The sequence below is a fragment of the Megalopta genalis genome, chromosome 8 (genome assembly GCF_051020955.1).
Source record: "Megalopta genalis isolate 19385.01 chromosome 8, iyMegGena1_principal, whole genome shotgun sequence".
Lineage (NCBI taxonomy): Eukaryota > Metazoa > Arthropoda > Insecta > Hymenoptera > Halictidae > Megalopta > Megalopta genalis.
Window position 1 is genome coordinate 9,034,142 of NC_135020.1, and position 26,047 is coordinate 9,060,188.

At 38.6% G+C, this 26,047-nt stretch overlaps 6 protein-coding genes across 15 annotated transcripts; 2 read left to right on the forward strand and 4 right to left on the reverse strand.

Annotated features, from left to right (window-relative positions):
- Positions 1 to 104: 104 nt before the first annotated feature.
- On the reverse strand, positions 105 to 1,537 carry LOC117227767 (Carbonic anhydrase 9). Of its 2 annotated transcripts, none has more exons than XM_076524362.1 (6): positions 1,401 to 1,537; positions 1,294 to 1,332; positions 1,054 to 1,221; positions 714 to 976; positions 423 to 644; positions 105 to 346 (listed from the first exon to the last, which is right to left on the reverse strand). In XM_076524362.1, the coding sequence occupies exons 1-6, from the start codon at positions 1,435 to 1,437 to the stop codon at positions 170 to 172; spliced, it is 906 nt and encodes a 301-aa protein (XP_076380477.1). In that variant the 5' UTR covers positions 1,438 to 1,537; the 3' UTR covers positions 105 to 169. The 2 variants fall into 2 exon arrangements, with proteins under 2 accessions (XP_076380477.1, XP_033339160.2); XM_033483269.2 differs by having other exon boundaries at positions 423 to 650.
- LOC117227865 (uncharacterized) lies at positions 1,437 to 8,871 on the reverse strand. 6 transcript variants are annotated; one of them, XM_033483405.2, is made up of 20 exons: positions 8,634 to 8,871; positions 8,413 to 8,517; positions 7,592 to 8,103; positions 7,211 to 7,507; positions 6,942 to 7,135; positions 6,530 to 6,842; positions 6,046 to 6,453; positions 5,902 to 5,980; positions 5,658 to 5,832; positions 5,460 to 5,583; positions 5,214 to 5,396; positions 4,742 to 4,819; positions 4,258 to 4,393; positions 4,069 to 4,193; positions 3,854 to 3,994; positions 3,585 to 3,775; positions 3,407 to 3,504; positions 3,132 to 3,337; positions 2,753 to 3,051; positions 1,437 to 2,678 (listed from the first exon to the last, which is right to left on the reverse strand). In XM_033483405.2, exons 3-20 carry the CDS (start codon positions 8,022 to 8,024, stop codon positions 2,484 to 2,486), a joined length of 3,675 nt encoding a protein of 1,224 aa, XP_033339296.2. In that variant the 5' UTR covers positions 8,025 to 8,103; positions 8,413 to 8,517; positions 8,634 to 8,871; the 3' UTR covers positions 1,437 to 2,483. The 6 variants fall into 6 exon arrangements, with proteins under 6 accessions (XP_033339296.2, XP_033339293.2, XP_033339294.2 ...); XM_033483402.2 differs by lacking the exon at positions 8,413 to 8,517 and adding an exon at positions 8,186 to 8,412 and having other exon boundaries at positions 8,634 to 8,870; XM_033483403.2 differs by having other exon boundaries at positions 8,186 to 8,517; positions 8,634 to 8,870.
- Positions 8,872 to 8,975: 104 nt separating this feature from the next.
- On the forward strand, positions 8,976 to 10,574 carry boca (LDLR chaperone boca). The gene is made up of 5 exons (XM_033483408.2): positions 8,976 to 9,749; positions 9,833 to 9,907; positions 9,980 to 10,140; positions 10,217 to 10,361; positions 10,443 to 10,574. Exons 1-5 carry the CDS (start codon positions 9,597 to 9,599, stop codon positions 10,494 to 10,496), a joined length of 588 nt encoding a protein of 195 aa, XP_033339299.2. The 5' UTR covers positions 8,976 to 9,596; the 3' UTR covers positions 10,497 to 10,574.
- A 56-nt stretch (positions 10,575 to 10,630) lies between these two features.
- On the reverse strand, positions 10,631 to 11,564 carry LOC117227870 (mitotic-spindle organizing protein 1). Its single transcript, XM_076524371.1, has 2 exons — positions 11,289 to 11,564; positions 10,631 to 11,183 (listed from the first exon to the last, which is right to left on the reverse strand). Exons 1-2 carry the CDS (start codon positions 11,303 to 11,305, stop codon positions 10,949 to 10,951), a joined length of 252 nt encoding a protein of 83 aa, XP_076380486.1. The 5' UTR covers positions 11,306 to 11,564; the 3' UTR covers positions 10,631 to 10,948.
- Positions 11,565 to 11,976: 412 nt separating this feature from the next.
- Positions 11,977 to 20,824, reverse strand: Setx (probable helicase senataxin). 4 transcript variants are annotated; one of them, XM_076524353.1, is made up of 9 exons: positions 20,686 to 20,824; positions 20,015 to 20,282; positions 17,887 to 18,141; positions 17,631 to 17,744; positions 17,386 to 17,532; positions 17,087 to 17,306; positions 12,744 to 17,004; positions 12,315 to 12,525; positions 11,977 to 12,232 (listed from the first exon to the last, which is right to left on the reverse strand). In XM_076524353.1, exons 3-9 carry the CDS (start codon positions 17,968 to 17,970, stop codon positions 12,110 to 12,112), a joined length of 5,160 nt encoding a protein of 1,719 aa, XP_076380468.1. In that variant the 5' UTR covers positions 17,971 to 18,141; positions 20,015 to 20,282; positions 20,686 to 20,824; the 3' UTR covers positions 11,977 to 12,109. The 4 variants fall into 4 exon arrangements, with proteins under 4 accessions (XP_076380468.1, XP_033339288.2, XP_033339289.2 ...); XM_033483397.2 differs by having other exon boundaries at positions 17,887 to 18,350; XM_033483398.2 differs by having other exon boundaries at positions 17,887 to 19,193.
- A 1,057-nt stretch (positions 20,825 to 21,881) lies between these two features.
- Positions 21,882 to 24,719, forward strand: LOC143259982 (uncharacterized). Its single transcript, XM_076524358.1, has 5 exons — positions 21,882 to 22,069; positions 22,649 to 22,994; positions 23,081 to 23,389; positions 23,466 to 23,642; positions 23,710 to 24,719. Exons 1-5 carry the CDS (start codon positions 21,882 to 21,884, stop codon positions 24,076 to 24,078), a joined length of 1,389 nt encoding a protein of 462 aa, XP_076380473.1. The 3' UTR covers positions 24,079 to 24,719.
- The last annotated feature ends 1,328 nt before the right edge of the window (positions 24,720 to 26,047 follow it).

Consider the following 26,047-nt stretch of genomic DNA (forward strand, 5'->3'; position numbering starts at 1 on the left):
ATAAAAACTGTAGTTATTTAAAAAATGTGATCATGACACATAAAATTAATAAATAAAGGATTTCACCGAAACTGTATTACTTCAAAAAGTAGACCATTCAAATCTTTACGTAATAAATCTCATTTTTATTATAATACATTATACTCTGCTCAAAGATATATAAATTCATTTAATGCCAAAACCAGTCTAGATTCGTAACATTAAATGTTGTCCCATTGTATTTTGTAAATGTATATGAATTTAGTCTTCTGACGTATATTTTTCTCAATCCTATGTCCTGAAGCATTCTGTAATTATCTGCCAACTTTCGTTCCACGCTATCGGACAGTAATCTAAATTTTGTTAGCTGCAAGTACATATTGTCATTTTATAGTACTGAAGAATTGATAATTTATATTACTTATGAACCGTTGAAGAGATACCTGATTGAAGGATATTGCAACAGGAGTTGAAAAGATTATCCATGTTACCACTTCGCTACATGGAGGTGTCGTTAAGGATCCCTTATAAACATAAAATTCATCTGTGTTGTCAGGCAATAGGGAAGCTAATGTTATAGGGGTACCTAATTTTGTTTCCTCGTTCAACCATTTTACTTTTCCTAGTAAATTCAGAATGGGCTGCAATAACATATTGTCTTTGTCCTGCAACTGATCACAATTTCTATTATATTGCTAAGATTAATTTTATAATATTATTAGTGCTTTCCTTACTTGAAAAAATACACCCAAAACTACAAGACTGTCTTTATGATATAATGCGTCGGACAGATTTGAATATGCCTTATTTCTATGAACTATATGCATCTCCATTGGGTACCTGATATCATTCAATATGTGCTCAGATCCTCTGTTGTTCTTTGCGCCCCAGTGAAAGTGTAAATGATCTACCTTGAACTCTTCATTTTCAGGAAGCGTAGCACCAAATACATATGGCAAGCGCTTACTTCTTGTACCATTATTTATACTCATTACAACTAAAAGAATCGGTTGAAAATTAAAAATTGATCACGGCTCAGAACATACTAAGAAATTAAGAATTGAATTCGTTTACCTGAATGACCATTGTTCTTTAATTGAAGCATGTCTTGGAGATAATCATGATAACCGATCATTTCTAGAGCTGGTAAAGGAACAGCAAGCGATCTGGATGATAATATTGATATCGGAGATTGTAGCTGCCCACCACACGATTTGAATTTTTTAAACCACACATGCTGATCTATAATTTATTAACATTTATGAAGAGTATATCGTTTTGAAGAAAAATATCTTTCCATTTATTCTTACGTACCTTTTCTACTGTACCCAAAATGCCCCTCAACAAGTGAAACTAAAAAATATGTAAATAATTAAATAATCTACATTGTATAAGTACTTGTAACATTTTGCTAAACTTACTGGTCATCAATGAACTAATAATTGTAATAATATTCATTTTATATTGAAAAGTATTTTAATTGAATAACAAAATTTGGCTTGAGATACACTTTATGTACAGATCCAAGAAACATACTGAATTATTTCCAGCACTGCCAGACTATTTCGCGTACATATTACATCTTCTTCTATAATCGCCAATGTGTACAGTTACTTGAGTGTTTCTTTTCAATTAGAACTACAGAAATATGAGAATGAAGTATTCACGCTATGCATAACGTTTATCGTACACATGTCACTTATTACGCTTACATAATTTAGTAGACTCCAATTAATTTCATACATCACACTGTTCACAGTAACAAATACTATAATTTGAATTAAGACGATATTTATTTTCTAACAGTCTTATCTATCTTTTGCCAATACGATATTACAAGAAAAAAAATATTTGCATGTCTAGCATACATGATAACAATTTAATGATACAATAACATGTAAGCAAATCGTAGTATCATTATTTAAATCATGTTAAGCTGTTTTAACTATCCAAAAATTACAAATGACAGTAATAAATAAAAGAAAAAAGATTTAATTACATTTAATATTAGAATCTGCTTAAAATTGTATCACGTGTCCCCTTCAGTTCATTATAAATAGGAATAGATATACAATTTTATAACATACATGTATGTAAGGCCACAAATACACACACAATAGTAATTACAAAATATATATCACAGACTGAGACCAATACATAACTATGGCTCATAGTATGATTCTTTTAATAAAAATTATGCTAATCGTACGTTATATTAGGTTTTTGAAGTGTCTCAAAGAACAAGAAAATTACAACATCGATTGTGGTATTTGTGCTTTTAATTAGTGATATAAAAAGTTTTCTTTAACGATAAAAAAGTTGAGATATAGTACTTCATCAATAATAGCACCAGTTAACATTTAATTTGCATTAGTGCATGAACTAAAAATTAAAGAATAAAATGAAGAATCGAACGAGAAAAGTAAGAAGACAATTGATTGCATTTGATTAATAATGGCTTGATGTGTTTCATTAGACTAGAATCATACGCGTTAAAAATCATTTCACGTGTCCGTCGTGTCAGATGTTTTACAAGTAGTAATTTGTAAAGGAATCGAGAACAATTCTTCCCACGGCGGTCTTATAGAATTAATAACAGTTTCGGCAGCATTTACAGACACAAAATCTAAAACCCATAATTCCTCCTGACCTGCTATCTCGTCCAAGAAGTTCAACGTTAACGATAAATCGTTATGTTCCTAAAATAAAACATAGTATTTGCAAAAAGCGTCATTTATTCGTAATCGCAAAATCACGATAATTATTCACTTACTACTCCGACTAAATTGCTTAGAGGCTGTTCCCTAATTAAGCGTGGCACTTCTTTATTGTCTGGCAAAAGCCAGTGCATATTGCATATCACTAAAACGTTTGCGGTTACGATGAAAGAGGACAGTTTTTCTTGCAGTTCGTCATGTTGGCACTTTATCGAGCCAGAACGGAACAATGCTAACAGTCTAACAGCATCTCCATCCTGATAATTCTTGCAATTTTTTAATAGTTGATGCATCGATGCGGTGCAATGTTCTGGCACAGCGAATTCAATCTCACAACTTGGTGGTAAAGACATGTCTGCGAATAAAAAGTCTATTTTAGATCCAGGTCGCAACTATGTTGTTCGTAAATTATAAAAAGAAATTAACTTTTCTTACCAGAGATATAAAACAGAAAATTAGACGTTCTCTGAAAATCTTGCAGAATGCATAAAAATTGAATAGTTGGCTGTAGCTGTTCATTTAATTTATTAGGCTGTTCCAATTCAATTAAGACACCCTGTTTGAAGGGCAACGGTGCAAAAGACCTTAGCCTATCCATCGTCCAACTGATTTCCTTGTGCAACCAACGTTGTGGATCTTCTCTGTAACACAGATTCAGAATTATACAAACAAAAAACATGTAACTATTATAAAATACAAATTATTTTTACCCTTCCGATCCATCGATTTGAAGAACATAAACTTTCGATGTAGATAAAACAAGGCATCCAGGAAATGGATCCTTTGCATTCTGCATCAGAATGTCCGCCTACAAGTTAGCAAATAGAGAAGACAATTCCATTGAAATATTTTATTCCTAATAGTACCATAGCTGGTTTGATTTATTACCCTAAGCAGAAGAATAAGTTCTTCATTTTGGTGCTTAAATATATTCAATATAATGTGTAGTTTTATTCTGTGATCTATACTGCTGAAATCTGTATAAGAATACTGAATATTATTGCTCAAGAAATGCGACGATTCCTCTGCTTTCGTCATCAATGATTTGTTACTATCAATTTTTATGCTTTGAAGTAGACCTAAAAGTTTTAATATTCGATGGAATTACATTGTTAATACACAATATACCGAAAGCTTGTATTGTAAATTTAACGTACCACCTAGCAGAGTCGTCAAATTAGTTACGGATGCAAATTTGGTCTCTTTATTGTTACTAGTGTTAAGGGATTTCTCATCTGTGTTAGCTTGTCTAGTTATTTTATTTTCATACGCAGTACAAACACTGTCTGTCAGTGAACCTGCAACAACAATTCTTTTAGTACTTATTATTTTATAATTAATTAAGCTAGCTACAATATGCACAGCAGCGAACCTGAAGAACTACTCTCAGTTAAACCAGTCTTAATTGGTATTGCATCCGGTATGGTTAAGAGAGATGGAGCAACAGCAGTGCGTCTTTCTTCTGAAGAACGCTTCCTGTGCGGTGTCAGGTGAGTTCTGTGATAATTACAGAAAACGTAAGCTGGTAATATTAATTGAAAATGTAGATAATATTACCAACCTGGATGCTTCGTCCAAAACTTCAATACTACCCTCACTCGGATTGCTGAGTATTTCAATATCACTTTCATACTTTTTATTTAGCGCATTTGCAGATGACGTAGATTCTCTGGATTCTTCCAAGCTTGTAGCAGAACCTATTAATAACAGTGTCAACAGTTTACAAGTGTTTGTAAGAGTTTATGTACATAAAAATCTAACATTACTTTAAATCAGTGTTCAATTGATTTATTGTGTATTATGATGATAAGTGGTTACTCCTTTCGTTTCGTCTCTTACGTAATTGTAGTGATATTGAGTAGATAAACTAGTAGAATTGTATTCAAATTCATCGTACACCAAGATTGTAAGACAAAATAATAAAACTAATTGTAAATAGTGAAGCAGCCTATTACAATAGCTTATGTCTTTTTCAAGATATAAACGGAAGGAAAGCTTGAGAAAACAGAAGGTGCAGTAATAAAATTATTGTGGTTAAAGCTTACAGCTGACTTGTACTTGAGTGTGAGATTCGGAGTGCATCAGAGGTGTGGTGACGGATATAGCTCCACCCTCCGTTCCACCTACACCAGCATTAGTATGTTATACTCCCAATCAATAGTAAAATAGTAAAACTATGTCAGCAAAATAATTAGTGCATTCACAATCAATAAATTAATCATAAATATTATTCTTATTAAAAATTGAAAGGCACTAATATCATGAAAACTTAGTATCATATGAAGAAACGATGGTTAATTTTTACGTAAACTTTGCAACTATATATGTTACAATTGTTTTGAACTCAACTCGTCAAGTTTCAAGGAAACACGTTAAACAAAATGGGTTACATTATCATAAAGAGAAATATTATCTCACTAACGTTATATGCTTGTAACAAGTACGAATTTTGTAACAAATATTTTACTTATTCATTTGTAATTACAAAACGCATGCAACAGCCTGAATGATACTTACCAATGCTAGAATAAGAATCAGAATGTTGTAATCTAGCTTTTATAGTGTGTTCTGAATTTTGATCTTTAGACAAACACTCTGATGAATCTTCGGAAAAATCGTTTTCCACATCCACTGTTGACAATTCGTCCGTTTCTATGACCAAAGTACTTTCGCAAGTAGGACATTTTAATCGTTTTACACCTGGAAAGAAGGAAACGTTTTAAAACAGTAAGATTCTGTGCACTGGTTTGTTTGCGAACTCACCTATGCTTAATGTAGTAACGTATTCAGTATCTTGAGAAAAATGTGTAGAACATTTCATGCATTTAAAAACTTTCAATAATATCGGCCGCTTCTTTAATGTTTCACCAAGTGTAGTCACTATTTTCTGGAGAAATATACTCTTAAATGGGCGAAAACAATGCAACAATTATAAAAATATTCATTTCTTAATTTGATTACCTCTGCATCCCCTGGTTCCACAAAATATCTTCTATTTTGACGATGTTCCCTAGTCGTATCAAATATTATATCGACTGTGATCGGTTCACTTCTACCCAATACACACGATAACACTGACTTTGTGGACCAACTGTTTATTAGTTTTCCCGTAAGTGAATCTCTTTCTTTAATGTCACTGCAATAATTATACGATTAACATTAAAGTAAAAGATGAAGTTCAAGAACCTGTTACTGTTACACTTACTCTACTGATATTATCAAGAATAAACTCTCTAATTCATGATCGTTTTTGTTCTTTTGAACTGTGTATATGTCTCCTGTTTCTAAACATAAATTACAATTAAAATATGATTCCATAATCTATATTTATATCTTATTTAAAATTTACCCTTTTCTGGATCAAAAATAGGTTCAGGATCTACAAAAGCTTTTGTTGCTTCATTCAACGCCGTTGCGGAAACAGTTTCCTCAAACTCGTTTGATTTCTCATTACGGGCTTCTTCAACGTTATCGCTTTCGCTATTTTCCGTCACCGAATGTACAGATTTTTCTCTTACATCTGCTTGCAAGTTATTAATTGAATCATCGTCTGATGGCATTCCAGACGTCTCAGTATTTAGTGTTTCTTCTAGAATATCGTCTGTAGAATCCGAAGTCAGCAAAAAAAATGGAGATGCTTGCAAATCCGTATCTTGAACGAACGTACCAGCATAACTGCTTAACCAGTTCTGTTCGCCAAACTTATTCCTTAAGGCTAAAATTTCCTTTTTCGTCTCCAAATGGAGCTTTGAAGTCTCTACATGTAACAACAATTATATTAATTAGTATGTAACAAGTTATTTCAAATTCATTATTTGGAAATATGAATTTACCTAGATAAGAACTACAAGCGTTAGGTTCTCCAGAGTCATTCTTTTCTTGTTCGCCTTCTGCGATAACAGCTTCTTTCACGATCTTTCTTTTGATGAGGGATTTTTCTACACTATTTTCTGTAGACTTTCCTACTCCGTTTTCACTTAACGTAGACGAGTTTATAGAAACAGATAAGACAGTTGAATTCACTGAATTTGACGTCGAAGCTAAGAATTCAGTTGACGTAGATTGTACAAATTTCGTTGTACGCTGTCGGTTGTTGGTAATGATTTGCTTTTCCTTTTTGGAGAGCGATGAATGGTCTAAAACGAACTAAATCGTACAATTTTATTCGCGTTTATACTATATCCGATAATGGTTGAGTAGTTATGTGTAATATAGCATATTATGTTTATGCTCGCGACATCTTACCTGACTATCACTTAAACACGAATGCAAATATTTCATACATAATAATCGATGCTTTGGATGATACGATAAAGGGTTACCCTTTAATGAAACCGATAACAATGTGGACATATTTTCCAAGACCCACAACCTCGAATGATCCATCAAACAGTTAAAGGATAGATCTAATTCTGTTAAATTTCCTAAATTTTGCAAACCTGTAATAATAAAGCAATGCATTTACTATAGCTATACACCTTGCAGAAGTATAAAGATATAGAAGATAATAATACCATCTAAATTTTCTATGTAATTGTTTTTTAATACTAATATTCGTAATGTATGAGATACAGCTTTATTGAAAACAGGTACCGCCTCTAGTTTGTTGTACCCTAGATTAACATATTTCAAGTTAGGTAAACAAGCCAATTCATCCGCAGACGTTATCATGTTATGACTCAAGTCTAGTGTCTGCAACCAAAGTGCGAATTCCATAGATGCATCCAATTTGTTTAGTGCATTGTAAGGTAATGCTAAATGTTTTAATGAACTCCAGACAAATCCAAAACTGGCATCACCGCCACATCTAGCTGTATATAACTTAAATTATATATTTGCATTATCATAGTAATATTTCTAGTAAATTATCATTATAAAATAGTACAATATGTTACCTAATAATTGCTTTACAGCACAAACACCTTGTTTTCCAGTACAGATAATACTTTGTAGTTGTCCCCTGATTCCCTGCAGTCCTTTCACGCTCCTAATATCAATCTTTTTCAGCTCCAAATGCTTCAAATGCCTGAATTTTGATATATCGACAGGAATCCTAGGACTATTTGGACATTCAAACACTTTTAGACCAACTATTTTCTGCACAAAATCATGTAGAAATTTCAGGTCCCTGAATAGAACGATTTTAGAACTGTTGCATACTTGGAAAGAAGATTCCAAGTCTTCCACTTGATTCATAATCAAACTAAAACCTTCGTTCAAGTCAAAGATTAATGAGCTTGACAAGGAGAGCTTGCTGGACGCACATAACACTTTGTCTCCATTTTCGCGTAACAATTTGCTAAGTTTCGTTATTTCTTCCACGTCCATTATCCTTTATATTATATACTAAACGATGTCAACAGTAAACGAAAATTTCAAACTCGATCGAGCTCAATCTCAGATCATCCTGAAAGAAAATAAGAATTAGTTATAAATAGGGTGATCCAGTAACACAAAATAAGAGAATTTATAAAATTTATACGCATTACCTAGTCTATCCACATTATCATAAACAAACATAGATCTATGTCACAAGTAATGTCACAAGCAGTCCAACTTTATGCACGTTATTATGAATTGACAAAACGAAAAATACATATTTCCGAAAGAAACAATGCTTATTATTCTCATAGAATGTTATTCATTGTTATGCAATTCAATAACCTAAATTGTATACCGATTCTTTTTGCTTTCTCGGAGAACACCTAAAACATACCTGTCGACGTCAAATAAGTTAATCGTTTCATTTGCAGCTTTCACAATCTATGATTTCGTATAATACGCAGTATAGATCATCGAAAGCTAATTCATGTAGCTGTGGCTATAGAAAAAAGAATACGAAAACATATTTGTTTCGATTCGAACGTGGTAAGATTGTTAATGCGAACGAGATTTCTATCCTTTCTGTTAGTAAAAATATGAAGATCGAGTCCGTACCTTGTTGTAGAATTTTCAATGGATTACGATTCTGAAATTTGTAAAACAACTGAACAATAGAAATGACATATTGTCCCTACAATTTATGACATTTACGTCATCGAGTTAAAAAGCATAAATATTATACTATACACATTTGTTTGGCATTTACTAGATCATGCTAGATGGAGACACTACATGCTTAGATCGTATCGTGAAGAAAGATCTCTGTTCTATCAACACTTTTTTGTACATATGTACATTGTACCGCCACAGCTTAGAATACGTACAGACATTGTGTGTGTGTGTGTGTGTGTGTGTGTGTGTGTGTGTGTGTGTATCTTATGGACTTTCTGCTCGCAATCAACTCTAAGGAGAGGGAATGTTACAAATAGGATTGAACGATTCCAATGGTTGCCAATGAAATCCCATTTGTGATGGGTAATTCTCCCACTCCTACTTTCTTCGGAGAAAGTCGTAAAGCGGTCAGGAATCTGAGAGCACTGCTCTAGAGCACCCTTACTATTTCCGTGTCGATTCATCTTTGCATCGCCGAACCTTGACTTTTCTGTACATGCATTATACACACGCCGTGTCTAGTATTATATATGGTCTAAGGCTATCCCTACTACCATGTACCCCCACCCCGAGTAAGCTGCGCCGGTTTCCACCACATCTGTGCACAACAACTACAATTACAAATTGCCATGAGATAAAACTCGTGGCGACTGGCGACATGTGTACTGATGTGTACTGTACCTACATAATATGAGTTTACCGTAACATGTATGCAGATTGATCATTTTTGTTTGTACTTTAGGTGACGGAAAGATTACAGAATAATTTGTAAATAGATTTTTGCTAAGTAAATAATTCTAGGCAGCAAGAAGATAGATATCAATGATTTCTAAAATACATTGATATTTGGGAACCGTGATAATAAAGGTCAAGTATCGTCCGCTACAAGAATAACGCGATTTCAATATGAAGCGAGAAATTATAATTTGTAGCATATTTCTTGTGCTTTACGTTAATGCCACTAATAACGTTAAATCGGAGAAGAAGAAATCATGGAAAGACAAGGATATACGCGATATGACCGACGCAGATTTAGAGCACTTGTTAGACCAGTGGGAGGTGAGTTCTTCTTTAAATCTTTCTTAATAATCGAACGGGTATTCCTAAAAGATAAAATTCATTATACTCTTCTTACATTTTAGGAGAACGATGAACCTTTAGAACCGGATGAATTACCGGAACATCTTAGACCAAGTCCAAAAGTTGACATATCGCAGGTATAATAAGCAATCGTTTTCTGTCGATTTCAGCCATTAATAGTCTTGTTTCATAATTATTTTACAATACAGCTTGATATGTCGAATCCTGACAATGTTCTTAAAATGACTAAGAGAGGCAAAGGTGTGATGATGTTTGTTGACATTAACGAAGATGTTTCAACTGAAGAAGCTGATGTAATAATGAAAATATGGCAGACTAGTTTACAAAATAATCATATTATTGCTGAAAGGTGAACAGGATTCTTGCATCTGCCTTATATGTTGATTAAGCTGCAGAAATTTCATATTGAATCGTTTCATTTACAGATATCTAATAGATCAGAAAAGATGCGTGTTCCTATTCCGTGAGGGATCTCAGGCGGTAGATGCGAAGAACTATTTGTTGCAACAACCAGAATTGTCACACGTTACGCTCGAAGGGCAAGTTTATTACAGAGAACAAGAGAAACAGGTAAATGTGTAATACATAGTTGACATAGCGATGTACAGAATTAATTTAGTTAAAATTAATGAAATTTACGAATTTTTGCAGAGTGCAACCAGAGGGAAAACAAATAAAACAAAGAAGAAGAACGAGGAATTGTAATTTTTTATATTTATTTTTCAAAAACATTAAATATTATGTTTGTATATTTTTATAAATATATACTCACGTATAAGCCAACTATGTACAAAATAATTTTGGATACTGTTTTTCTGTTTTCAAGAATAGATTTACGATTTAAATTATTTTTTGTATATTTTTTGTAAGTTCTACTTAATACATCGTAAATATATTTAACATACATGGCAATCTGAACGCCAATTTTATTCCAATTATCATACAATATTCAAATGTGTTATGATTACTTAAAACACCAACAATGAAACAATCAGTCAACAATGTTAGTCATAAAACACAATTCAACGTTGTTTCACTACAAAACTTTCTATTCAACATATTTTTAAGACTTATGTGCCAACAAATCTGTTCTATTTGATATCAAAAACAAAACTTAACTATATTTATATTGAAAACAGTATTAATGGTAGGAAGATTTAAGTCGTCGGATTATTCATAGCGTTCACTTCTCTCTGCAGTTCTTTTACCACAGTTGCAAGTGCATACGGATTCACTCCATTCTCGCATAATCTAATGCATATGCCTAACGTAGTTGGGTCCAAGTTCGTGTTTAATAATTTCGAGATCTGGTATAGTGTTTGAAACGTTTTTCGAGCAGCATTTATTTGGTGATGCACAGGTTCTGACATGTTGGCTCGGTTCCGTTCCTTTCTAAAAGTTAAGAGTAAAAGAATTTAATCATTTTCGTGGTTATGTTTCAACATAAAATATGACAAGAGGTTAAATTTGTGTAGGATTAATTTGTAGAATACATACTCTCCCGTTTGAGACATCTTTGCGTTGTTTCTAAAGAACAGCTTCTAAAGAAAAGAATTCTTCACTGATTTCAAGATAACATTTTGTTCGACATCTTTATTGAGAATTCGCGCGTTACGGTTTCCTAAGCAACCACCAAGTCAATCAAGTTCAAGAACGCATTTTAAAAATATAAATAGGCATACTATACTATGTATTGTTCATATGCATTCGATTTATGTAGTGGTGACTCGAGTAGGGAAAACGATACAATAGTGCTTTCTCCTTGAGCGACCCATGCGGAGGCAACGGGCTTAGTAAGAGAGAAACTGCTTTTCTCTGATTGGCTCACGCTCTCTTGTTTACTCGCTATTTCGTCTCATTGTCATTAACTAAGAGGGCAGCACTGTTCTACTGTGAATCGCCAACCAATCTGAGCAAAGCAGATTGTTTCATTCCATTGGGCACACTAGACACTAATAGATACCACTGGCCTTGAGTGGAATTTAGGATGCTGGGAGTCACAAGCTCCATTACTATTACTTCATACACATTACTACCCATGCATGGGTAGCACAGGGGGAGTGTGAAGGACCACAGGGACCACGGGCCAAAGATTTGGTCTACGCCTGCTGTACATTATTATATTTGTAATCATTTGTATGAACACATTTAATTGTGGCGTGGATGTTTCGCAGCACTTCCTGCATTCTTCACAAAAATGTATTTATTTAAAAAAGCAATGACGTAGAAAAATTAATAACAATCTACATTAGATGTATTTTACAGAGGAGCAAGTAAAGTTTCGGTGATACGTGATTTACAAATGTACAATTTGAACATTAACTACTAAATCTCTTAACAACATGTTGTTTAATCTCGTGAGGATCTGCTTGAGCATTTATGTTAAAATATATTTTTCTCGATCTTGCATCAGTCAATAGCGCATTCCACATCGGGTCTTTCTGCAATGAACATAAGTTATTTCATGTACAAATTATTGATGATCACAATAATATTAATAATATTTTAATAATATTATCTTACGTTAAACACGCTGAAGTTACCACAGATTATTAGACTGTGTTTGGCTCGTGTAAGGGCAACGCATAGTCTTTGCCTATCAGATAAAAAACCAATTTTCTGGCTTCGTACGCATGACATAATAATTACATCTCGTTCTTGTCCTTGAAAGCCGTCAACCGTGTTCACTTCAAATTTAATTTTTTTCCTGAGATTTTCCGACAGTGACAACATTCTAAAATCATCATTGTTATTAGTACCTATCGAACAGTAGTCTGCAAATAATGTATCATGACCAGACTGCAGATTTTATTTATTCAGATTCTTATCTTCCTTAAACTCCAATGGAAGCTCTGGCACTTTCATTTTCTATAAATTTACGTATAAATATCTACAGTCTGGTTACTTATATCTACAGTCATAGATCTTCAAAATAGATGGACAATTACTGACTTTTCATTGATTTTCTTCAGTATCACGTGTTTCTGGTTGTTGTATGGCGTAAGAATGCCATAGGAAATGAAGTCGTAGCCATCCAAATTGGCGTGCGTCAGCATCGAGTGTATCATATTGGCTACAAACTGGGCCTCATTGGTATTCGAGAAGTTATCATTGTTCTGGATGGTATTGACATGGAAAATTCTGTACGAGTGGAATGGGAACTCATCGTCGCGCATTACGGCTGTCTTCAATTTCCCAGCATAGAAGAACTTGTTAGGCCACGAACAAATGTCGTGTTGCATCCTGTACTGAGTATCCAGCATGATCATGGGATTGATCGGATTCATTTCAAAAGCGTTTTGAACCCTTGAGAAAATGGACTGGTCCAATCCCATTTTCTTCGCTTGAGGACTCAGAACTGTGGCAGGTAGCTGATAAGGATCGCCAACCAAAACCAATGTATTCACACCTAGCATCAGCGGTATCAGAGTTTCTGTTTCGATACTCTGCGTGGCTTCGTCCACAATACAGACTGATATCCCCTTTTTATTGGTAACAAAAAGGGATTCCATCTGCTTGCTATAACACGATGACAAAGTGCAAGTTATAATATCCGCGTGGCTAAGGACCCTGTTCTCAGCAGATCGCTGTATCCTAGCAAACTCCTTTGAGTTCTTTTCATTCAGCGGTCTACGATTTTTCAACAGTTCATACTTGACGATCATGTCCGCCAACCTCATCTTCAGATGTTCCTTGTATGCCTCTTCCATGTTGTGCGTGCCTGCTATTTCACACTTCAGCTTGTTAATTTTTGACTCGAGAAGAGTCTTTTCCTCTTCTACGCTGTCTAACGGTGTATTCATCGAGGTGGTTTGCGTTTTCTTCATGTCCCGCTTGGCTAGCTCGACCACAGAGATGTCCTTGACGGTGGGATGCATTACCTCCGACCGACCGATCCTTACCATCTTAAACCGTTTCTGCTTCATGCTGGACCTGATTTGCAGTAGCCTCAAAGTGATCTCGTCGATAGCAGCGTTCGACGGGGCACAGACTAGTATCTTCAAGGGGCTCTCATTACTCACGTATCTGTTGTTTCCATACAACACTTGACTCACTATATTTACAATAACCTTTGACTTGCCCGTACCAGGTGGTCCCTGTATGAAACACAGTTTCGCCTGCTTTTGTACTATAGTCTCAGTCACCTTGAACACAGCCTCTAGCTGCTTTGGATTCAGCTTGTCCCGAGTAAACAGTTGCTCGGGTTGGATAAAAACATTAGGTAAATGGTATTGCTCGATTTTGGGATTCAAAATTAAGTTCACCACTGGCGATGTAGGAAGATACTCCAGAGCCTGCACCATTCGTAAATTGGGACGCAGGTACGTTACGCTTCTCAATCTTCTAACTTTATTCACCAGAATGTTTGATTCTAAGCGTCTTGTCTGTACTGTATACGTTATCAAGGCGTAAGGTCTCCGCACGTAGTTGGCTAATTCCTTGTTGTAATACGTCCAGTCTGACAGCGTAGTATTATGAACATTCTCCACGTAGGCGAACACTTTATGGAACGTCTGTCCTTTTTGTTGATTCCTGGTGTATTCAAAGAACACCAGGTCCCCGTAAGTGGGGTGCGCCTGCTTCTGTAGGTCCTCTCTCGTAACCAATACCTCAAGCATCAAGGTGGTAAACTGCACATTAGGGGACGGCGAAGTCGTTTCAATGGAGTTCTCAACGATTGAACACATCAGAGTGGGTCGTCTACAATTCTTATCGATAGTTTGAAACTCTTTCGTTATTCCGTACCAGGTCTCTAACAGCAGAAGAGGTGACATAATTCTGTAATACTCTTCGTATGACTTATAATGCGTCAGCATCACATGAAGCTCGTCGTCACGAACAACGGGTGCGGTGCTATTCAAACGCTGCTGCTCCTCCAACCAAACTGGGTTCCATGAAAAGATACGCAATAAAAATTGATTTGTCATTTCGTTCTCCGCTAGTTTCTTCATAGGTCTGACAGGCAGAGGCGCGTCCTTTCCTGTGAGTTTCTTCAAGACGTTCGACTCGTCGATTTCATATTCGCGTACAGTCTTGATCTCCGTAGAAAACGATACGCGTTTCTTTGACATTTTCCCGAGAGGTTTCAAAACCGGAACAGTAGCGGCACTTGAGATTGAATTTGTATTTGACTTATTCTTTGCTTGCGTTCCCCTCACGCTATTATCTATGATTTTCATCCTTTGAGACAACATCACCTCCTCCAGGGCGTCTTGAGCCGAAGCATTCGTTTTAGTTTTGACTGCGGCGCTTTTCTTAGGTATTCTGCCAAGAACATTATGAGACCGTATTTCTTTAACCGCCTCTTTGCTTTTTGTACTTTCAGATGTTATCGGACTTGGGACATTATTCGCTATCGTGGGCCGATTGACAGCTTTCGGTTTCTCTTTTGTCTCACCTAATTTCGTCGCGGAAACTGTAGCCTCCACGAGAAAGTCGCTCCTCGTTTTCAACGATATCTTTGCCTTGGGCTTCGTGGCGATGCGTTTTTTCTCTTGATTATTCTCCAAGGACAATCGCTTTTCTTCCATGGCAATTTGTTTCAACTTCTGTTTCCTGTCGTTTGCTAATTGTTTCTTCTCCTCCTTAGTGAGCGGACTAATTTTCTTCTTGCTCGGAGGGAGGCAGTCTGCCCATTTGTTGAGCACTCTGCGGTTCTTTTGATCCTTCGCTCGCATATATTCTTCTAACTTAGCTTTCTCTTTCAATTCCTTCTTCTCCTTGCCAGACAATTTCTCTTTAAGAGATATCTCAGGAACTTGTTTTACTCTATTAGCACTGATGCTCCTTCTTCTGGTAGTAGGCAGATGTAGTGGCTCTATCTGAGGTACTTTCCTCTCAAGCGACTTCTTCCTAAATGTTGTTACAGGTTCCACTGTGCTTGTCGAACGACTCTCTGTTTCATGTCTATCCAAACCAAGGGTTTTGCGTTTCAAGGCTTCGGGGGATTTTTGATAGGTAGTTGTACATTTATTGGACCACTCCAGTGAGTTTGCGGCACGATCTACGGAATCAATTACCGCTTTTTCCAGAGAGGTTCTCAACGAATGCATCTCGTTTAAACTTTTGTTTTCTTCATCCACGTCGTGTGTAGAACTTCTCTTTTCTTTTTCTATTCGCATGTCCTTCTCTGCTTCGGCTCTCTCGTTTCTAGTCGACAGCAATTTGTCTACAGACTTTTTCAAAGCGTCGGTGGGCTTTTGAACGTCGATGATTTCTATGTCCATATCTTCCTTTATGATACAATCATCTCTTGTCTCCGTTTTAATGTCATCTTCGTTCACTGTTTGACTGCGAGATAATCTACGCAGCCAGTTTTTGTCTTCGTCGTCGCTGTCCGATAACGAGATGACTAAATCCTCGTCGTCGAGCATACTGAATTGCTCATGCTCCACCTCCGCTTCCTCTTCTTTCACTTCTTTTTTGACCTCCTGTTTGATCGACGTGTTCATACCGAATCCAATATCGAACAATTGAGAACATGGAAAGATATCATCCTCGGTATCGCTTAAGTTAACAACATCCTCTTCTGAAAATTTTGCCTTTGGCTGTTGTTGTACTTGTTTTAATTTGATCGGAGATACGATTGGTATGCGAATATCGTTCGTGGAATCAAAAATTGCATCTTCGTCTGTATCTGTTAATTGCAATTCCTCTTCCAGCTTGATCACCGTATCGCCAACATGTATAAAACTTGAAGGCAGTCTCGAAGACATTGCACCGTTACTAGTTTTATCGTTTCTTTTCGAACTGACTTTTGTACTGGCATCTTCCACTCGGTTTTCAGACTGTTTGTTTTTACGCTTAGCGGTATTACTAAATAGATTCTCCTTATTCTTGTTATTCGACAGATTATTTTCAGTCGACTTCTGTACATTTTGAAAAGTATTTTTACAACTGCCAACAGAATTCTGTTTGTCCTTAATACTACTATTCATATCACCCAACACAAGTGACTCTAAATTCATAGAATTTATCAGATCATCGGGTTTTACTTCACAGTTCGTCGATGACTCGCAATACTTTTGATCATCTACGCTACGACTTCCAATCGACATATCGCAATCCGCATGTTTGCTTAAATTCGATTGACCATTTAATTTGGTATTTTTCATACCGGAGTCACAATTGTCATGATTCGATTTTGACACACTGTTGTTTAACGAAACGTGGATTACTTCAAGATCGTTCTCATCCATCGCATCGCTATATTCTGAAATTTCAATGATTGATTTCAATGTAGTCCTACATGCAGCTTAAAGATAAAATGCGAGAAATAAAAAATGTTAAATTACTTTCCGCAGGTTTTTTCTTTGAACAAGATCCTGCGTCATTATCCAATTTAGGTATTTTTCTTGGAACCACTTCGACATCATAAATATTTTGCAATCCTTTACGTTTGATCGCAGAATCAGATTCGTCATTTGTCGCGCGTCGCGTAGACACGCCCGTTTCGTTCAATACCGTTTCTGAAAGGGTGCTCGTGGCGTCGTTACTTGGCACTGTTTGTGGTTGCTAAAATTGCAATGGCACAGAGCGGTGTAAGTAAGAAGTATAGTAAGCAATCTTTTGAGTATACAAAACTAAATTTTACCACGATCAAACGCAATATGTATGCAAACATGCTCTTGTCTTTCACGTCAACATCAGGGCAACCCACTCCAATGACATCGTTCGGATGCAATTTGGTTGTTTGAAATGGCTCCTGAGCAACTCCATTTATGAACAAACCATTGGCGCTCTAAAAACAAGATTGTAATATTGCGAGCTATCAGTCTACAATTATTACACACAGATCATCGCTTACTAACAACACAAATAATTACAACAATGGCATACCTTTAGGTCAGTAACATACAGCTCGTCCTTACTGTGAAAAAATATACAATGACGTCGAGACACTGTGAGACTAAGGCATACTATTTGATTGTCTTTAGCTCTGCCACAAGTGTACTGAAAACAATTCATTTTTACATCAATAATTTCATTATTTACAACACTTATATAAGTGTGCTATAAAAGGCAGTTTAAAAAACAACTATTGTAGTGCAACTTGAAAGTAGCAGTGGTTTTCGTCAAATAATCGCAAACGTACTGTGTGGTAGGGTTTATCAAACAGGATCACTTCTGGCATATTTATCCGTTCCAGACGAAACTGGCAGCAATCTCGAGTGCTCATTTTCCTCGAATGAATTCTCTCAGGTCAAAGAGATTCGCTCTTTGTTGTTAACCTGCTCGCTATTACGCTGAAAGCATTTCGCGGAAATCTTTGCCAGTATTATGCGACCTACCGAAATCAATTTGCGCAGAGCTCAGACATCGTATTCGTCGGCAAAACCATTGCCTTGTTCTTCAAACGGACGGACGCGTTCCAGATCATCCATAAAATCACAGGGAACACATGCATTGACATTTACCGCCTTTCTAGATTGAAAGCCCTATTTGCTGCAGCCGTACTAGTAGGGTGGCCGGTACACAAAATTCGGTTATTCTATGCGATTTTATTTTGAAACAGGGAATTTCTCGGCCATCTAGTAGACCAGAGTCAAAGCTCGGCGCCTGTGAACATGCAACCCAGCATAATACCGTTTCAAACCTGAAATCGACTATAAGGGGCCGCTGCGCAGAGCAGTCCTATTCGAAAGCTACAAAAAATGATCGAAATTCAATTTAACGAAACTATTTCAAGATTTGTACCACCTTCTATTGTGTCGCTTGATTTCCGATTAGTGTTAGGTAGAACCTTAAATAATGTCGCATTTATCATCCTAAATGATAAGAATCAGGCGTAACTAATAATTTTAATCGATAAATTGACAAATACGATATGTATGTATGCTGGGATGGTCCTTAGTTATAGGAGTTTAAATTAAAAAGAAAGTTTCGTAAAAGATTGCGATGAGATCAAATTTTCTATGTCAATAGTAATTTTTTATACCATTAAAAATAATCCTTTCGCTTGATATAAGTGTTCGTTCAGAATTCAAATTTTGAATCGTATGCCTCTTTATATTAGAAGACAATTCTCTATCAAAAAAGCTAATGCTGCACATTTTGGAATCGAATATCATAAATTCCTACTAAATTTGTGTTGTTACTTCGCTTATTCTGTTGTCAACTTCTTTATACAATGTAAAGTTGTTGCAAAAATTGTAAATCCTGGCTTGGAGCATATGCAGCAATCGGTGCATTAAACCACGCTTTAATATACCGGGTGTCTCACCTAACTCGGGCATCTAAAATATCTCGCTTGTTTTTCATGCTAGTAAAAAGATATCAGAGGAAAACATTGTTTGTCCAAGGTTATATCTTCTGAGATTTCAAGGTCATCGAAGTGTTTTAAATGGTATGATACATTTTTCTTATCACTCTGATAGTCAAGGTCAACACGAATCCAACAACCTGCAATATTATGACCTCGAGTATCTTAAGTAACAGCAAAAAAAAACAAAGTATTTTAGACAATCGTTCAGTTGATTAGTCCCTCTATCGTTTGACAAAAATCCAAGTCATTTAATCCAGTTTTAAAACAGTTTTGTTGGTCACTGTATGTGTTTCTGGCAAAATTAATTTTACAATCATTGCGGGAAAAGTTGAAAAAGTCGACGTAGGAAAAACGATTGAACGTATAAAATAGTTTTGAATAATAATAACGTACGATGAATGAATGTAAAATAATGTTCACGAAGCTGTGACTTTGTGTGCTTGCGCGCGATCAAGAACTACTGGTGTCGAAGGTCATGGTAGAATCTTTGAAACTCATAGTGTGTCAGAACAGGTTCGCGGGTCCAGTGCTCAATTGATTAACGACCAGGTTGTGTGCCGTGAAGAGTAGATACTTAGGGTGTAGCCGAATGGTTTGGCGGGTGTAACAAAATATTTTCGGTTTTTATGCTTACGGGGACTGGTCGGAATTACGAAAGAAGGACGTCCAGTTCGCGCGCGTACACGTAACACACGGGGCGGACGGTTTGGTAAGGTTTTGTTTCGGTTCACTTTCAGTTTCGTCGATCAGAACGAGAGGACGCCGCTTATCGGAACGAGATCGCTGATCGAGCAAGAATGGACAAACGTGCGTGATCACGCCCGAAAAAAGAACGAAAAAAATAATGAAAAAAACAGAGGAAAAACAAGAACCGTTCGCCGCGACGCGTACGCGTATGCGTGGTCGTGTGCGTGCGCATATGGGAGACCCGAAAATGGCATGTTTAATACATATTTACCGACTCATCGACAGTTTCGTTTCACGGCTAAATGACCAACTGATTCTTTCTCTTTCTTCATGACCAACCGATTCTTTCTTTCTTCATCCCTGTTCTTCATGAGTTTACAAGCGAATGCGATCCAATTAAAAATCCGCGTGTACACGAGTCTGATGCGTATGTGTTCGACCTCGTGTCCTTGAAAATCGCTCGACTATATTACTCCACTGGCTGATTATTCGACTGTTAATCCTCTTTTAATTCCACAGCTGATTCATTAACGGAGATCCTGGAAAAAACGAAGGCATTTTTAACAGACTATCTTGCTTCGATCATGGACATTATTGAACATCTTTAGAAAGCTAGAGAAAGAAGAGTACGCCTCGTGGGGGTGATCGATAACGGCGACGAAGAAGAATAGGAATCCGCGCGAGGAAGTTTCTTCTTCTCAGAATTAGGAATGCCGGCCGTCAATGGGTCGACGAATGTCGTCGCATGGGCGTGAATGGAGGCCGATTATGGTCGCTCGAAAGTGAAAACAGTGAAGCGAACTGGGTCGATGCGCTTTTAGGAATGGTTTGATATTCGTGTCGCGCGGCCCGGCGTTCCGACGGCCCGCGTAAAGTTCAACACTCGCTGACCGAATCACGGAGGCCCATGTTAAAATAAGAGAAAAGAGTGCCGAAGACTACCGTGGTTTCCTGAACTCTGCAATTTCGTCCCGTTAACGGGAGCTGTCGGAGCTTTTACGCGAAAAGAAAGCAAAGCGTTTCCTTTGGTCGTCGACGTATAACGGCGTCCATGTTCTAGATTTTGGAGCTTCTTTTCCAAAGAATCTCCGAACTAATTCTGTAGAAATTTCGATCATCGATGTGTCACGTATGCGTTGTCGTCATTGCGAAACGACGGTCGTCCTAGATTTTTCGCGAACTAGTTCCGAACCGGATCGGATCCAAGGTTGGCTCGAACCTGAAACAAATTATTGTATTGAATATATTAATATTCCATCGGTGGGGCTGTAGCCGCGACGTCGAATTTATATCGCGAAAGTTCTTTTCAGATTAGTATAAAAGGCATAACGCGTAATGAGCAATATTTTTATACCACCTTCGACGCGCGGTGCTCTCGGCTATCGGATCTTGCCCAACCCGACTGTGTTACAAGGTCGGATGGGCCCAAGGGGAGGAGAGAGACCGCGATCAGATTTTACTCTTTCGAACGATCCAGATGAAAACGTTGCACAACCATTATCGTGGCCCGGGAGTCTCGATCCAGCAATCTGCGTCTCCGCGTACTACCCCGGTATTTCTTTTATTTCCGTGTAAATAGCTGTCACGTCGCCGGCAATATGTAATTCATTTTACAAACGATCTTCTCAGTAATCGCCTCGATAAATCGCGTCCACAAATTCGCGGACGAGAAAAGGAACAGAAGAAGAATTAGAAGAAGAAAGAAAAAACGAGATATCTCGTTTCTCGTATTCCACTCATGGTCGATTGGTTCATTGTAGGAATTTCATTTTCAACGAAAAAATTAACAAGAGTCCGCCCACACCATGAACAAGAAAATCTGAATTTCTTTGTATAATAATTCCATAGATTTGCATTAGAGAAACGAGACCAGCGATGTTTAAAGAACGATGAGATCTGACTCGATTGGCAAACCCTTTGTCTGGGTTAAATAATAGCTTTCTCTTGGAATTTGATTGCCGGCTCGATTTTGACCCAGGCATGTTCCAGCTTAGGTCACGATGCGGACACAATTACGAACCGCTAATAGGCAGGATCTATTCGTTGCGAAATATAGAGCCGATGATTGGCCGATGGCGAACATAGCCTGTCAATCACCACGGAGCAGGTTTTTCGAAGATTGAGTACTTGGTAGCACGATGCGTAAAACGACCCAGTTTTTGGTTGGTGTTAAGTCTTTGTCAATGATGGGAGGGATACCGGATACCGGGCCGTTTTGTGAGAAGGGGTCCCCGTTGGTACCGCGCCGCCATATAAGCAACGCCCGCTGCCACTGCCGAGACAGAGGCTTGCACCCCTTCGTTGATACAGTTTCTCGAGGAACCAGGTAACCATCGATACGGCATCGCTACGACAAAAGCATAATAGAATTAGTTCCCAAATTTTCAAGGCGTGCATAGAGCGTTTCTGCCTCCTCCGAATATCTGCCCGGATTTTATTAACATAAAATATTAAGCTAGTGTTTTCTTGCAAAATTCTCACCATATAGCGGTAGTTAGATATTTGGCAAGAAGTACTCAATGATTTTGTAACTCTTTGCACTCGAATGATGACTCTGAGACACCACTAAAATTGTTACACCACTTTCCAAGATAATTTTTATAATGTCAAAGCTTAGGTATAAAGAATTATTAAAAGTCTAACTGTTGTATTAGTCACAAGACTCGATTTCGTATGCATAAAATGCACTTTGTCACTAAGATGAAAATACCATAAGTCAAAAGAGTTAATTTAAATTTACAGTTAATATGGTTTCGAGTGCAAAGGATTGATAATAAAAGATTAAAAAGTTATCGCGTTTTGATAAGTGTCCGAACATCAACGGGAGTCACTGTACTTCATGTATACACTTTTGTATTCTTAATATGCATCGTTTAAACGTGCTGTTTCGATGTTCATCGTCCAGGATGCAGCAGACAGCAATCGTATTCGTGGTAGTAGCGGCGGCGCTGTTGCAAGGCGGCCATGGTAGCACAGTGTCCATCCGGATGCCGTACCTGAGCCCGGCAGGTGTTACTTACATCGACAACGTGGAGCCTCACGGTCTCACTTACGGCTCGTATCCTGCCAACATCGAGGCTCACCACGTCGGCTACACCGCCGCCCAGGTACCGGCGGTCGCGGCGGTGCCATTTGTCAAACATATTCCAACGGTGTCCCACGTTCCGGTGACCAAGATCGAGGCTCAGCCGGTGGTTCTGGAAAAGCAATTGGACGTGGTGAAACCGGCCGTGCAGACTCGCAAATTCGAGGTAAGCGCTATTCTACTAAACTACGCATCGTTCGACCTTAGAACCGAAACATCAGGATCAAAATGACCAAATTCGTTTGCTGATAGGTGCGCCGTCCAGCGATCCAGAAACAATTCTACGACATCGAGGAACGCGTGGTGGTGCGGCCAGCCGGGTCAGCGGTGCTCGAGCTGGACCAACCGACCTCCAAGGTCCAGAAGGGCCCAGCTCTGATCCAACCGTACAATCCTCATCACATCCAAGGTATCTACAACTTCGCTCCCTCGACGATCGCTCCGCCTCTCGCTGCCCCTGGAGCTTCCTTCCCGCCTGCCTCCGGCTCCAACGATGAGAGCGTTGTTGTTGAGAATCCCGACTTCCGTCAGCTGCAACAGGACCAACAATTGGCGCAGCAGGTATCGCTCTATCGAGCCGCGCGACCAGATTATACCATAATGGGAAGTTGTTAGATCTTTTCTCCTTGATCGTTAGGTCAGCGGACAGAGCACGCAGGTGAGAACCATCAACAACGGTGTCGGCAACGAGCCTTTCGTGGCACATGACCCCTCGCCCAACGTAATCGTCAGTCCCAACTCCACCCCCGAAGAGGACAAGACCAATCAGAACAGGCTGCTCGAGCTGCTCACCGCGCGCGGCAACGTCGCCGAGGTACATTAGGACCCAATCTCTACTCAACTTCTAGATCGCATTACTCGAACGCAAATTGCCTGTTTAGGTTGGATTCGGTCGATCGGGGTTTGTGAACTCTGCCCTGGAGGACGTCAGCCGCGTGAGAGGCCGCGTTCTATCCGCGACTCCGGCTCCGGACAACGCGGAGCCAGCCGACGAGCGAGTGTCGACAAGACGCGTGGTCGTCACCAGGCCTATCGAAACCCTCCAGGAATTAAATGTCGTTGAACCAGCGACCAAGATCGAGAGGGTCTCCGTGCAGCAACCGACCCTAATCAAGACCGCTCGTCTCGACCACGTGCAAGTCCACAGCTCCGTCCCAGTGATCGGCAAAACTCTGGCCCCAACCGTGGCCCACGCAGCCATTCCCGTTTACCAAAAAACCATCTCGCCGGCTTACCAATACTACCATTAAACCAACCAATCGCTTCGGCGATCCACGTCTCTGTACGCGCAGCCCCTGTAAACAATAACAGAGTCTCAGTTTCGAAGCTACTAAAACGTTCGCGCGACGAACGGCCATAGAAATTGCATGCAGATTGCACCGGATTGGTGAGCGAACGTACGCAAATAATTTGTCGCAGCTACCATATGTCCAGAAGAATAACGCATCTTTCCTGTCCGCTATTTACTGCGAGCTAACGAATAATGAGAAATAATTGATGATCCTAGCGTTGGGCGTATCGGAATAGTTTAAGGCGGAGAATCCGAGCTTTCCCCGCTATAGATGTTTCAAAAATAATTTGAAAATATTCGCCGTGCCGCTTAGGGATGTCCTTCCTACTGTTATTTGAGAAGGCGTCGCGCGGTTGCCATCTTGCCAGGACCAGCTTCCACGATGCAAATTGATTTACCATGTAAATCGACGATTTTTGTAATTTTATATGCTAGCTTAACGTCGTTGAAACAACGGAACCATAATTACCTGTAATTACGCGGCGTATTTCATTGATCGTGAAGCTCGTTTGCCAGCGTACAAGAGACGCTCGTGTTCGCGTATCCATACGTTCTGTACTGTACAACTTGTTTATATAGATATATATATATATATATATATATATATATATATATAAAAGATGTAAACTAAATGAACCTGTTGATTAATTTCACCGAGATCAGACCTGTAGCTTCAGGCATCGCTGAAGGCGGCGCGAATAAGAGCTGCGGTCATTCCGGACAGCTGCTAATTTCATGGCTGTCCACGATCGCATTGTGATTGTAATGCGAATTACATCACCGAGAATGGACGCCGTGCCGCAGGATGATTGATTTATACTTTATATCGCGTGTACTGCATGACTCAACGGTTCCGATATTGACGGATCAGCTTCGCGCCTCGCTCGCAAATGAAATCGAGTTTTCTTGCAACTTTTGAACGGCTGTAATTTCTGCGACCACCGAGACGGGAAAGCAGACATTGGACAGCGGGATCTGAGGATAATGGAGACCTTGGTTTTTTAAAAAGAGCGGAGTACGTCAACGTCCACGAGCGCTCCGCGGCATCTGAAAACATGATATTACACGGTAAACAACTTGTCGATAAAAAAACCTGAAAACAAAAAGGAAGAACAAGCAATTTACATTCACGTTCATCATCTCGTTTCCCTTAACGTTTAATTCCGTTTCAAGTTGAAAACGCTTTCTATTAAGTTGTACGATAAAAAGTCGACGACCGGACGTCAAGGTGTGACTCGATTCATTTTTTATTCGAGCGATGCATTCGCAGAAAGAATCCACGATTTATTCGCGTAACCGGTTACGTTCGAACCAAAACGGATTCACGAGGTGTGATTGGTGCGATCCTCGGCTCAAGTGCACGGCCAACGCTCATTGTTATTGCTATAAGCCTTGTCTTTCACCGTGCCGCGTGACATAACCTTTCCACCGACGACGCGTCTTCCAGGGAATTATGTGCGCGAATCGCTCGCGACGCGCGCCGCCGAGAGAGTGAACGACTTCCTGATACGGGCGAGTTAATTCCGACAAGGGTAACCGCTGCCTCTGGGTATATCGCCTGTAAGGACGTAACATTGACCCGAATACCGGGTACGAGTACTATCGCGTGTATCCGCGAGCCTTTGTCTTCTTCGAACGCTTCGAACAGAGCGACCTTTCTTCGTCTCGCTTAACTTTATACAATAATAACTTTATAACAATAACTTTATACAATATTTTCTGTCGGCATAATCCAGCCATCTTCGGCGAATATACAGAGACCGTGTCTACGGAACTCGACCAGGGAAAGATAAGAGAGCGACCCAATGGAAAGCGACGGTTCACGTAATGGTGTAGCGTTATAGTAAATGTAAATACGGCGTGTCCAATGCAGCTCGACTCTTCCCCCTCCCTTTCTCTCTCTCTCTCTTTCTCCGAAGAAACATGAC

Excerpts from the sequence above, each read along its gene's own strand:
- LOC117227865 (XM_033483405.2), bottom strand. The coding sequence starts at position 8,024 with ATGGACGTGGAAGAAATAACGAAACTTAGCAAATTGTTACGCGAAAAT. Across the intron at positions 4,194-4,257 it reads GTTTTGGACGAAGCATCCAG|AACTCACCTGACACCGCACA; the intron begins GTTGGTAATATT and ends TAATTATCACAG. Across the intron at positions 3,776-3,853 it reads TTTGACGACTCTGCTAGGTG|GTCTACTTCAAAGCATAAAA; the intron begins GTACGTTAAATT and ends TAAAACTTTTAG.
- Setx (XM_076524353.1), bottom strand. The coding sequence starts at position 17,970 with ATGAGCACTCGAGATTGCTGCCAGTTTCGTCTGGAACGGATAAATATG. Across the intron at positions 17,745-17,886 it reads TTGATAAACCCTACCACACA|TACACTTGTGGCAGAGCTAA; the intron begins GTACGTTTGCGA and ends AATTGTTTTCAG. Across the intron at positions 12,526-12,743 it reads CTGAAGAAAATCAATGAAAA|AATGTTGTCACTGTCGGAAA; the intron begins GTCAGTAATTGT and ends TGATGATTTTAG.
- boca (XM_033483408.2), top strand. The coding sequence starts at position 9,597 with ATGAAGCGAGAAATTATAATTTGTAGCATATTTCTTGTGCTTTACGTT. Across the intron at positions 9,750-9,832 it reads ACTTGTTAGACCAGTGGGAG|GAGAACGATGAACCTTTAGA; the intron begins GTGAGTTCTTCT and ends CTTACATTTTAG. Across the intron at positions 9,908-9,979 it reads CAAAAGTTGACATATCGCAG|CTTGATATGTCGAATCCTGA; the intron begins GTATAATAAGCA and ends TTTACAATACAG.
- LOC143259982 (XM_076524358.1), top strand. The coding sequence starts at position 21,882 with ATGCGTAAAACGACCCAGTTTTTGGTTGGTGTTAAGTCTTTGTCAATG. Across the intron at positions 22,995-23,080 it reads TGCAGACTCGCAAATTCGAG|GTGCGCCGTCCAGCGATCCA; the intron begins GTAAGCGCTATT and ends GTTTGCTGATAG. Across the intron at positions 23,390-23,465 it reads ACCAACAATTGGCGCAGCAG|GTCAGCGGACAGAGCACGCA; the intron begins GTATCGCTCTAT and ends CTTGATCGTTAG.
- LOC117227767 (XM_033483269.2), bottom strand. The coding sequence starts at position 1,437 with ATGAATATTATTACAATTATTAGTTCATTGATGACCA. Across the intron at positions 977-1,053 it reads AAAGAACAATGGTCATTCAG|TTGTAATGAGTATAAATAAT; the intron begins GTAAACGAATTC and ends CGATTCTTTTAG. Across the intron at positions 347-422 it reads TTGCAATATCCTTCAATCAG|CTAACAAAATTTAGATTACT; the intron begins GTATCTCTTCAA and ends ATGTACTTGCAG.